Below are 12,114 nucleotides of genomic sequence, written 5' to 3' on the forward strand. Positions count from 1 at the left end.
GCCAATCGACTGAGGAGCATCTGGTGGTAGCTTTATCCTGGTAATAGACACAACAGGAATGTGGAGAGGTGTACATGGAGCAAAGGCTCCCAGAATCTTCATCACAGGTACTGGTGTCTTATTCTCACACAGGATGCACGGAGAGAGCAAAGAGCACAGCCAGGAAAGCTCCACTGCCACAAACATCAGCCCCACACTGGTCAGGGCAATTCTGTGGCACGTTACTGGTTTAGCTGTGAACAGACATGGCCAGTCTGGAGAAGACTGGGGGGAAAAGGGGTGGATTTGGGAGGGAGCTCAACTGCCAGCAAAAGCAGTGTTCATCTGGATGATCAGGGAGCAAAGTGAGCAGCAACCACTCCCAGCTGCTGGTGCCTTTGGGGTCCCCTATTCACAAGGAGGAACAAACTGATGCCCCCAGTTTTAACTGTTGAAATAAAAGGTTGGAGGCTGTTTCAGATAAAACAAATCTTAAAGCATGAATTTCTCAGAAATCTTGAAGAGGCCACATTGGCAAGAGGAACTCAATAGAGGCTCTCCCTTCCATTCATGGGAGTCACATCAGCTGTCTGCAACAGCTGCAGCTTCCCATCTTCATTCTGGGCTCCCATAAACGAAAGGAACTGGGAACAGGCAATAGAAGAGGCAGCAGGCTAAAAGTGGCAAACACCAAGCCTGGGGATCCCTTCAGCTGACTGAAATTTTGTCATCAGCAGATTACAAAACGAAACCTTGCAAGACTCCATAAGCAAGCTCCTCTAACAACACCCAAACGCTGCCCTCGAAATGCATCAGCAAACCTTTGAGAAGGGTATTTGACTCACACCTAATTGTGACAAAGTCCAGAATATTGAAAAGAAGCTGCCTAAAGCAGCTCCCACGGTCAACACCAGCCTTCTGCATCACCAGTGAAAGAACTTCAGTGACAGCCCTCAAACCCCCTGTGGAAATCACAAGATTTGGAGAGGTCCTGACAGTTCAATCACAGAGTGGGTGGGGAAGAACAATACAGAAGACTTTTTCCAAAGATTTCCAGCCTTTAACCAAATCCAAAAGCTGAGTACTATTCAGAATCCAGTTGTAGACACATCCATACTACAGTGCTGATTGGGATCACATCTGGACAGATTTTGAACTGAGTGGCATTTGGTGATATGGCAAAGAAGGTGTCTGGCCACAAACTGACCCTGCCTAACAATGTCAATTTTTTTTTTTTCCTTCCTTGTCAAAGAATAATTACATAAGGTTGGATTTTCTTGGTTTTTTTTTTTTCTTTTTTTCCCTTCTAACAACTAAGCTGCCATTCTTAATACTGAGATAGTGATCCTTATTTTTCCTGGAAAATTGGAGGAGGGGAGCTGAGGCTCTGTCCCTACAGCAGGACTGTAACAGACATCCAGCCAAACCCACAGTCCCCCACCTCCCACTGGCCCTCAGCAGCTGGAGCAGGGAAAGTGCTGAGTGTTACTCACTGCCATGACGAGCTCAAAAGGGTATTTGTAGACTCGAACTGGAGACTGGTATTTCTGCACCATTTTTACCACACACCTGTAATAGAGAGAAATTGGAACATTGTAGACCCCCACACCAAGCAGTGCAATACATTCTAGGTGATTTTTACAGACCTTACTAGAAGCTGTAGCTCTTTTTTACAAATAGAGAGGAGATTTATTAGGTAGAATATCTTGCCTAGTAAGTGGCAGAGACAGAGGCAATTCTCTGCAGTCCCAGTCCAGAGCTGTGCCCAGCATCTTGTGCTGCTTGCCAGCACTACTGCAATAAATTCAACTTGGAGCTCCAACTAAACTCCCAATAATTAAAGCACAGTACAGAGATGTAAAGCCAGAATGAATCGTCCAGGAGGAGCCTGTCTTAGGGGCCTTACAGAGCCTACAAAGCAATTCTTCCCCCTATCCCCCTTCCCTATGTTAGATCTGTAATCATTAGGGCAAAATCTTTTTCACTCAAAGCTTCCACAGCTCCCCATACCTCGGTGTTTTAAATGCTTTTGTGCATAAAGTAGAATTCAGTTGTTTTAGCTCACTGAAAGGAAAAGGAAGCAGTATGCTGAAAGAACATGCCTGATGCTAAGCTGGCAATCACATCCCACTGCCTGGATGCCCACTGTTCCAGCTGAACTGAGGCAAGAACTGCAGGCAGCAGGAACAATCCTGTCCTCAGCATTTCCCTGCTCCCAGCCACCTCTCACTGTCCTCGCCAGCATTCCTCCCTCAGACTCTCCTGCCTGGTTTTAACCCTCAAACGTGCACCAGTAACCACCATCTCAAGGGAAGTGCACAAATCATTATAAAAAGCATCATTAGGTTCCTTTCTGCAATTCCTTGAGGAGTTCCTTTGTACTGCTCCTGCCAATGCCATCCATGAACACCAGGACACAAAAGGCTGGGTGGCTGCTTGGAGGCACTGTGCTCATTCCACCCCACTCAAATTCCACTGCTGAGCAGACACAGCCCTCGGCAGCGTGATGCAGCGGAGCGCTGAACTCAGGGCACTCAGACAACTTAGCCCTGACATTTTCAGCCCAAAACCCGAGGTGAAACATGAAGAGGCAATAGAATCTCCCTCAAAAATTGCTGCAAAATGCCATCACACTGTAAAATCTATGCAAGGGCGAAGGAAAAAGGACTTGAAAAGTTTGAGTACCTGAGAATGGGGGATTTTTGGAGAAAAAGGGCCCAGGGATCAGACAGTTCTCTGCAGAGGATCACATTACCCAAGCAGCAAAGGTCAGGGCTCCCTGGATCTCTCAGTCTCACTGGTGCTAAAAACCAGCCCATGCCAAGCCAGTCAATGCAGAGAGAAGCTCCCAGCAGAGCATCCAACCCAGAGTGCAGCGAGAGGAGCAGGGCAAACACATCCCAGGAAGCCCAGGCTGCTATCAGGTATCAGACACCCGAGCCAAGAGGCACAGGACAGGGCACCTTGGAACACGACCTGTAACATGATTAGGCTGGGCAGGGACCCTCCCGTGAGCTCAAACAGAGTGGGAGAAGACTCCTCAAGCACATTTAGCTGGGATCTTGCTTATTCTGACCTCACCTCCTGCACCTCGGCAGGAGAAGGTCAGAAACCTCCACAGCAGGAAGGCTCAAGACAGACCAGTCTAGAATCACCCACAGAGGCACCAAAAACAGAGGCACCAGCCACAGAACAGTGGGATGACACAAGCTGTAGCTCAGCAGCCATAACTGTGCTGCCTGGACAGAGCCACTGCTCCCAGCAGCTGCTGGACCTGACTGCCACAGGTTTATTGCCTCTGTGCTCCTCCAGCTGAGGGAAGGCTGGAGAAAAGAGCCAGTAACTATTACAGCCACAGGAAGCTGTGGAAAAATGAGAGCTGATAACTCACACCTGCCCTAGAAATCTTTCGTACCTCAGGAGAGTGCAGTGGCAGCAGACCTTCTATGCCCTCTCCTCCAAACAGAGCTGTGAGATGGTCATTGTGCTTCTCAAAGCAACAGGGACTTCTGCTGTAAGTCCTGGAAAAAAAGGGAAAAACCATCAGAAAAGGCATTGAAAGGTGGCTACTTGGCACACCCAGCTGAAGATGATGATGAGCACTGATAAGGACAAAGAGTCCCAGGTGTTACCTTGGGCATCTGGGCCATATTAGCTCAAGAGTGCTTTAGCACCAAAGACAGATGTGTTTTTAAATTCATCTCACGTTCTACTCAAATTATAAACAGGTATGTTCAACTACCAGAAAGAAACCACCCAAAAAGAAAGTCTGTCTGCTCCTCAAACATCCTTCCAGCTCTACAGTGGCCCAGGCTCCCTGCTCAACTTCCTATTTGCATCTGGCTAAAAAAACACATTAGGGAAGACAGCTCAGGTGAAGAGCAGTGACCCACTGAACTGCAGCATGTCCACTGAGAAACCCCAATCCACAGGTGGAGGCACACCTGGAGCATCCATGGGGAAACACCAGGAAAAAGGCTCAATACCAGCTGGCCAAGCCCAGAGTAGCTGATAAAAGCTCAGAGGTTTGGAGCCATCAATGCATTGAAGCACCAAATCTGGCTATTAACAACCATCCCAATAATAGCAACCCTAACCATCCCAAGCAGATATTAAAAGTATTTCAACTCTTGCACAGCTGAACACAGCAAACAGCAGCAGCCACCACATTTCACAAAGCATCCTCTGACACTCTGTGCCAACAGCAGCGAGCCCTGGGAGCCTCAGCTCCCTGGGCACCCCTTTTGCTCCAGCCCACACAGCAATTCCTCTGTGAAGCAGAGAGAGCTCATTACAAGCTGGAGATCCACCTGCTGGGTGCTCCAGGGAAGGAGGTGGGAAGAGGAGGGATATGGACCCCTGATGGCACTTGCTGTAACTCAGGGAACATTCCAGAGAAATGGATTCTGAAGAAGCAGTGGTGAGCCCCCAGTGTGCAAAGCTCCCCCAACACAGGAGCCAGGCCCACACATCACTTCACATAGCAAGGGACAGGCAGTGACAGTGACTGGGTGTGTTTCCTTCTCATCCAGAATCAGCCACTGCACCTGAGGGATTTTCCATATGCCTGACTTCTATTCTACTATGTGTAGGAGCAGCTTACTTGACAGAATACAGCCAGATGGTTGGAAATCAGAAACTGAATGTCTAGATTAAATACAAAGAAATCCCTGAATCAAACCCCCTGCCCCTGCTTCTCAGCCAGGCACAGAACTCACTCAGCTCCTTCCACACTGGAGCTGCCTGTTGGATGTGGAACTGGCAGCAAATGACTTTATTAACTTCTCCCACCTGTGGTGGCTGCTTTTCATCTTGAAGAGAACCGAGCAGGTTTTTTTGTTTTGTTTTTGACAAAGAACTGCTGAAAATAGCAGGATTCTTGACTTCCTCAAATACCATTACACCACGTGAAAGCCAGCTGTGGCACCCAGCTAAGCTGATATTTCCAGTTAGAAAAGGGGGACTCCACAGGGCTGCATCCTTTCCTCCTGCCTTCTAGAGAAAGGTGGAGAGAAAGGTGTGTGACATTTCCTCTGCCTGGAGCCCCTTTCACTTAGGGAGATATTGTAGTTGATGCTTCACACACAGAATAACAACACAGTACCAAGCTGTAGGATATTTATTAGAGCTTTTTGACCTAAGAACTTAAGAACAAGTCTCTTGAAGCTTGATATAAGGAAGGCTCAAGGCAGAATGCTTCCAGAATAAACCTTTACCAGTTTTTAGAAGCAGAGATCTGCTCAGGCAGGGCTTAATCCTGCCCCTGAGAAACACTTCTGGAGCAGGTGAAGCAGCACGGAGGGTGCAGGAGGGAGCTGAGGTGGAGCCTGGGCATTGCTCCTACACTTGGCAGAGGTACCTGGAGTCCTGGCATGGATCAAAACCAAAGACAAGCAACACCAAGACCCAAACAACAACATTTGTACCTTCCTGACCACACAATAAAGAAGTCTTTTTGGCTGAGGGGAAGAGGGAAATGGAACAGTGTCCAGCACTCTGCTCTCAGAGCTGTTTCTCTTCCATGTGTGTATCACAACAAGCTCCATGCCCCATATTTCCACACATCCATCTCCTAAGGTAATTTTCTCACCAAAGAATCACCATGGAATGTTTATGCACAGCAATACATTAACTCCCTGATGTTTGCCAGCCTGCAGCAGGAGATAAGCATTCCTGAAGTAAACCCCACCTTAAACCCCTTCACCTTACTACTCCAGAGGAAGTCATACCACATCCATATATCCATCCAGTGTAGGAAATAGGAAATAGTTCAATTCTCAAACACAATTTAAGAGTAGGAGACACAGAATCCTGGAATGGTCTGGGTTAAAGCCTATCCAGTTTCCCACCCTGAAGTGGACAGGGACATGTTCCACTATCCCAACCTGCTCCAAGCCCTATCCTACCTAGCCTTGATCATTTCCAGGGATGGGCAGCCACAGCTCCTCTGGGCAACCTGAGCAAACGCCTCATCACGCTCCATGCCTTGTCCCCAGTCCCTCTGCAGCTCTCCTGGAGCCCCTTTAGGCCCTGGCAGGGGCTCTGAGGTGTCCCTGGAGCCTTCTCCTCTCCAGGTGAGCACCCCCAGCTCTCCCAGCCTGGCTCCAGAGCAGAGGGGCTCCAGCCCATGAGGAATCTCCATGGGCTCCTCTGGACCCACTTCAACAAGTTCGCATCCTTCTTCTGCCAAGGACCCCATGCTTCAGTTTAACACGTAAATCAAGAGCAGAGCCAGGCAGAAGCTCACTCGACAGTACAACAAAGCACCAGCAAGCTGTTTCAGTGTGCCTTGAGTTAAGTCTGCAGCTGTATTTTCCTTTAACAGCGGCTGGCTGTCATCAGCCCCACCAGATAAGTGGTGCCATCAACACAAGCACCGTCTCACCATCTACAGACCAATTTTACTGCTTGGAGGAGTTTAGCCAAGTGACCCAGAGAATATACTTGGTTCACCTTGAAGCTGACTTGAAAACATGGAATCACAGAACAGTTTGGAAGGGACCTTAAAGCCCATCTCGTTCTAGCCCCTGCCAAGGGCTAGTTCTAGCCCCACCACCCCGGGATGCTCCAAACACGGTCCAGCCTGGCCTTGGGCACTTCCAGAGATGGGACAGCAACAGCTTCTCCGGGCAACCTGTTAAATCCATCAATGGATAACAGCCATTGATCAGGGTCACCCTTTGAGTTTATAAATACTTCAGGGCGAGTTTCAGGGTGGATCTGTTGAACCCCGAGCCCCGGGGAGCTCGGCGTGCCCGGCTCTCCGGAGCGGCTCGGGCTGGTGCCGGGGTCCCACTCGCAGCCCCCTGCAGGCTCGGCCCGCCGGGAGCGAGCCCCGCCCGCCGCGCTGCCCCGGCACCACAGACCCGACAACTTCAGAACCGCTCTATTTTGTCCACAGACCTCAAGGGATCCCTCGCCACCCCAAGCCCACCGCACGGGTCTTCACCGGCTCCTTCTCTAATCCCACAGGATTAAGACTAAAATTCCCCTCTCGGCTCCCCGTGTCCGAAGGACAGCGGCTCCCGGCGCCCCCACACCCACCCACGGCCCCCGCTCCGCCGCCTCACGACGAGCCCGGCCAGGCACGCGAGGCAGGAAAAGCCTCACACCCACCCCCTCTCCCGCCCGCCCCTCCCTCACACGGCGGCCCCGAGGGAAGCCCGGAGAGCGCTGCCCACCGCGGCCGCCTCCCATACCCCACACCCAGATTCCCGAGCCCGTCTCGCGGTTCCCCTCCCGCCCGTCCCGCTGCCCCTCACCCCCTCACCGCGGGCGCGGCGCAGCCCGGCCGGACCCATCCCGCTCTCGGCGGCTCCCGCGGCTGCGGCGGCCCCGCCCCCCGCCGGCCCCGCCCCCCGCTTGGCCCCGCCCCCGCAGGGCGCTGTCCATTGTGCTGCGGGGGCGCGGGCAGGCCCCGCCCCCCGCACGTGCGGCCCCCCCGCGCTCCCCGCCGCCATCTCGCTGAGGGGCGGGCGGGTCCCGGCCGTGAGGGGACAGCGCTGCCCCGTGTCCCGCCTGACGCTGCCCTCTGGCAGTGGGAAGCTGTTCCCCCTTGGCCAGTCGTTCCATCCCCTGTCCTAAGTCCCTCTCCAGATCTCCTGGAGCCCCTTTAGGCACTGGAAAGTGCTCTGAAGTCTCCGCGGAGCCTTCTCCAGGTGAACACCCCCAGCTTCCTCAGGCTGTCCCCACAGCAAAGCTGCTCCGTCCCTCTGGTCATCTTGCTGCCTCCTCTGGACTCGCTCCGGCAGCTCCGTGTCCTTCTTGTGCTGAGGACTCCAGACCCGGCCAGGTCTCCGGGTGGGGTCTCATGTGGGCAGAAAAGGAGAATAACGAGGGCTGTGTGTGGAGATGGGCTCACCCCATCCCACAGAGAGGTCAGAGCAACAACCCTGCCTGAGCTCCAGGAGTGCTCGGACAATGCTCTCAGGTACAGGGTGGGATTGTTGGAGTGTCCTGTGCACGGCTGCGTTGGACTGGATGATCCTGATGGGACCCTTTCAGTTCATGATTTCCATGTTTTTATGATTCTCCCCCAGCTGGCACCTGCCCTTGAGGAGGAGGAACCTTCTTGGGTCAGGGCAGGAGGAGGCAGAGCCACAGCTCACAAACACAATCTAATCCTGCTCATCCCAGGGTGGATCAGAGCAAAGGGACCTGCTCACCTCAGCCCTTTATCACTGCACTGTATTGAATGATTTATTACACACCTGTGAATCCATTCCTTGAGCAAATATTCCCCAAACTGTACTGTCTGATGAGGTAGAAGGGGATCACCCAGACAAGTGACACTGAGAAGGACACTGGGAGACATCCTCACCTCTCAGCTTCCCCTCTCCCACCAGCTCCAAAAGCCTGTGCAGTGTTTGGTGAATCCTGGGGGCTTTGCAGCTCAGGGTGAGTGGCCCCTGTGTGTCAGGCCATGTGCTTGGCAGTTGTCACCATTCAGTGACAGTCCTTGGGGCCGTGGCTCTGTGGAGGAAATGATGCCAACACTGCCTGACTTTGGGGTGTCAAAGAGTGCCTGAGCAGCTGGTCCTGAGGCAGGAGAGGCGTGTGGCACCAAAAGTGGTGGAGGAGAGGGATGTGGAGGCCTGGGAAGTGTTTTGCACCTTCAGAGCCTCCTTTCAGGTTCTCCTTAAGGACCAGCTGCCCCTTTGCCTGCTGCTATTGAAGTAACATCACATTTACTGCTGCTTTGTCTTTTCCTGCCTCCTTATCACTTCCAGCTGTGGAGTGTCCCCTTATCTGGTCAGGCATTTCAGGAAGCTGCAGTGCTATTTCTGATCAGCAATATTTCCTGAAATGTTCTGCTATCTCAGACTGAGGAGACCAGCCTGACACTGCTCAAAAACAACCATGGACCATCAAATGTCAGAGCTCCCAGGGCTGCAGCCTGTGGAGCCAGAGCACTTTTCCTAAAGACCTTTGCAGCACAACTTGGCATTAAAAGCCACAAAGTTACTCAAGGCCTGCAACATCTACTTTATAAAGATATATTCAGAATAAAACCAAAATGTATTTGTTTATAAATAAATATTCTGAATTTCCCATCACAGTGCAACTTTCTCTTTTAAAGAAGTTGTATGTCTCTTCTGTTCCTCATTTACTGCTAAATTTCCTCAGAGAAAACAGAAGAAGAAATGAAGCACTATTTCCATCTTCTTGCTACAGAATTTACACCAGCCTGTAACTACTCTGTGCCCTAATTGTGGTTGCTTCCCTTTTGTTCAGGTCATCAAAGCTGGATGAGATTTTGGTGAGTCCCAATCCATCTTTTTCTCTGCTGTGCAGCCCTGACTATAATTCCTATTTTCCAACACTTGTTTTCTCCTGCTGCCAGAAGGTCACCTTGGCATTTTCCAGTGGCAGTGGGCTGCCTTTTCCCCTGACACAGGGCCAACTCTCCAGGGCATTCCCAAGGGCCCTGACTGTCCTCCTACCCACCAGGACTGGGTGTTTGCCTCAGGGGCTGGCACTGACCCTCAGTTTTTTCTCATGGGAGCTCCTCAGAAAGAAGTTCTCACCCCTCAGCAGCCCAGCCCAGGAACTCCTGCAGTTAGAAAGGAGAATGTCTTCCAGGAAGGACATCTGGTCTGGAGATATCATTCAGCCTCCACTTCCCCCATTACAAGGGCATTTCACTTCTAATTCTGCTTTTGTCTCAACTTCTCTTCCTCATCTGGTGGCATAAATTTAAAAAACTCAACAGCAGTTCAAATGCATTGGCACGTCACGTGCAGGAAAGAGCTTGTAGGGATTGTTCATGGTGGTGTTATTCCTCTTTACCTTATGAGGAAAGCAGCTGAAAGAAGTTGCAAATGAGGTTTGTGGCAAAGCTGCAGTCAGCAAGGCCAGGAAATTCAGTGGTTTGTGATGGAGGTGCTGGGGTAACTCGGCCCTGAGCAGGGGGAGGATCCCTGAGGGAAAGGAAAAGGAAAAGGCAAAGGCAGCTTCACACCTCCAGCCCGGCCCTTCCTGCAGTGTCACTCTGAGGAGCTGCTGTCCAACAACCCTTAGAAAATCAGCACTGGTTAAACATTAAAGGCTTGCTTTAAAAATTCAGCAGTAAAGTTCACCTGCCCTTTAGAGCCCATTTAAGCAGCGTGGAGGTGAATTCCACTCTCTAAACGTGGGCTGCAGTCCAGGTGTCACAGTGGAGCTGAGAGGAAGAGGCTCCCCACACTGCCTCCAGCGCCGGGATAGACACACCAGCCTCCTCCCCTGCACTGTTCTGGGCTGGAGCTCACCTCTGCCACCTCCACACCTTGGTAAAGACACCTTTGAGCACCTCATCTCGCTCTGTTTCACTAGAGCTGTGCAAAAGCTGGATCTGCTGTTCCGAGAGCCAGGAGAAGCTGAACCACTGAGGGAAAGCAGAGCAGCAGTCCCCAACCCCACAGCGCTCGCAGACCCCCTCGTGCCGGGAGGTTGCCCCACATCCCGTGGATCCCTTTGGGCTTTGCCTTGCCCGTGCCACTCTCAGTCCTGTTTGTTTTTTGGTGCAAACCTGAGATGAAATGTGCTGCCCAAGGTCACCCAGCGAGGTGAAACCGGAGAGCAGCGGGCTGAGATTGGGTTCCTTTCCCCGTGGGACTGCAGATGAACAGTGTGCTAATGGCTCTGCTCGTTCACCTTCCAAGACAATGCCGGGGCTCCCTGCCCCGCCTTCCCCGCCTCTGCAGCTTTTGAAATGGATGCTCCAATCTTGGTTTGATTTGTTTTGTGAGGCAGAGGGGTCTCCCACCCTCTGACCCACCGGCAGCTAAGAACTGAATTTCTACTTTGCGTAAGAGAAATACAAAATAAACCCATCACATCGCTAATATTTAACCCCCAAAGCTTCCAGCTCAACAGCTGATCCCACTGATGCTCTTTAAATGCATCTTTTTGAGTTTATCACCTGCAGTGTGTTGACATGCCCTGTTTATGGGGGGTCTCTCTGCATTTTAGCTCATAAAATATTTGCCATAGTCCAGCCTATCATAGAATCATGGAAACACAGAATGGTTTGGGCTGGAAGGGACCTTGAAGCTCATCCAGTTCCATGCCCTGCCATGGGCAGGGACACCTTCCATCATCCCGGGCTGCTCCAAGCCCCAGTGTCCAACCTGGCCTTGGGCACTTCCAGGGCTGGGGCAGCCACAGCTTCTCTGTGCCAGGGCCCCACCACCCTCACAGGGAAGTTTTTCCTGATATCCAATCTAAACCTGCTTGAAGCTCCCTGTCAGTGTGAAGAATTCTCCTTTGTCCTGTTACTACATATTGTAAAAACTCCCCCTCCATCTTTGGTGTAGGATCCCTCCAGGATCTGGAAGGCCACTCAGGAAGATCTAATACCATTCAGGTCTCATTTTTATCACAAATACTCCTTCTCATTTCTGTGCAGTCACTCTGGGACCCTCCAAGGCACATTCTCTGAGACAAACACAGCACATTGTGACAGCAGCACATCTCCACAACCGTACAAGCAAGGCAAAAGTATTGCAAATTAACCCAGAATTCAGCTCTCTTGCAGAGTGCTAGGCAGGCCCTGTATGAATAAAGAACACCCTATTTAAATAACTTCTCTTTCTGTGCTGTTTGTTCCTTTATGTATTTCCCCTTTTGCCTCTTGGTAGTTCTGTGAGGAGATGTCACCCTGTGCCTTGCTGAGTTCTGCCTGATTCCCCTTGCCTGGGAGTAAAGCCTGACACAGGTTTGTTATTCTGGGTCACCAAAATCAGTGTCACCTCCAGGAGCACAGCTCTTGTCAGAGCTTAGCTCTGAGCACTGCTCTGCAGAGATGGTGTTGGAACAGCAGGGTTAACAGAGAGGGAAGTCTGCTGGGCTTGGAGCAAAGGCACAGGAATATGGCAAATTCAAAGGAAATACTGGAAACCAGCTGAGAAACATGAAAGCTTTGGGAAGCATGCAGTGCTTGGTCCTTGTTTAACTTGAGGCTCTCCAGTGGCTGATGGGAACATGGAGGATTTCCTTTCCAGAGCCAGTAAGCTGAGAGCACAGAGCTGTTGGGGCTATTTAAAGGGTTGAGAACTTCACAGCTCTTTTGGAAACAGACAGCTCGGGAGACCCTAAATACAGTGGCCTTGGAGCAGCATCCCCTTCTTTCCACCCCTTGCCAGGTGCCAGCAC

The 12,114-nt window shown here is 51.3% G+C and overlaps 1 protein-coding gene across 2 annotated transcripts in view; it reads right to left on the minus strand.

Moving 5' to 3' along the window:
- The window catches only part of SEC14L5 (SEC14 like lipid binding 5), a 41,087-nt gene extending 33,769 nt beyond the window's left edge, over positions 1-7,318 (minus strand). Inside the window, exons 1-3 of one of the 2 annotated variants that reach the window (XM_059861199.1) lie at positions 7,250-7,318; positions 3,395-3,500; positions 1,473-1,548 (exon numbers count right to left, since the gene is read on the minus strand). In XM_059861199.1, the coding sequence (XP_059717182.1) occupies positions 1,473-1,535 (63 nt within the window). In that variant the 5' untranslated portion in view covers positions 1,536-1,548; positions 3,395-3,500; positions 7,250-7,318. Of the gene's footprint in view, positions 1-1,472; positions 1,549-3,394; positions 3,501-7,249 lie in introns of those variants that run through there. The other variant, XM_059861200.1, reaches the window with a different exon arrangement.
- Between the last annotated feature and the right edge of the window lie 4,796 nt (positions 7,319-12,114).

Source organism: Haemorhous mexicanus, chromosome 17, assembly GCF_027477595.1.
Source record: "Haemorhous mexicanus isolate bHaeMex1 chromosome 17, bHaeMex1.pri, whole genome shotgun sequence".
Classification (NCBI taxonomy): Eukaryota; Metazoa; Chordata; class Aves; order Passeriformes; family Fringillidae; genus Haemorhous; species Haemorhous mexicanus.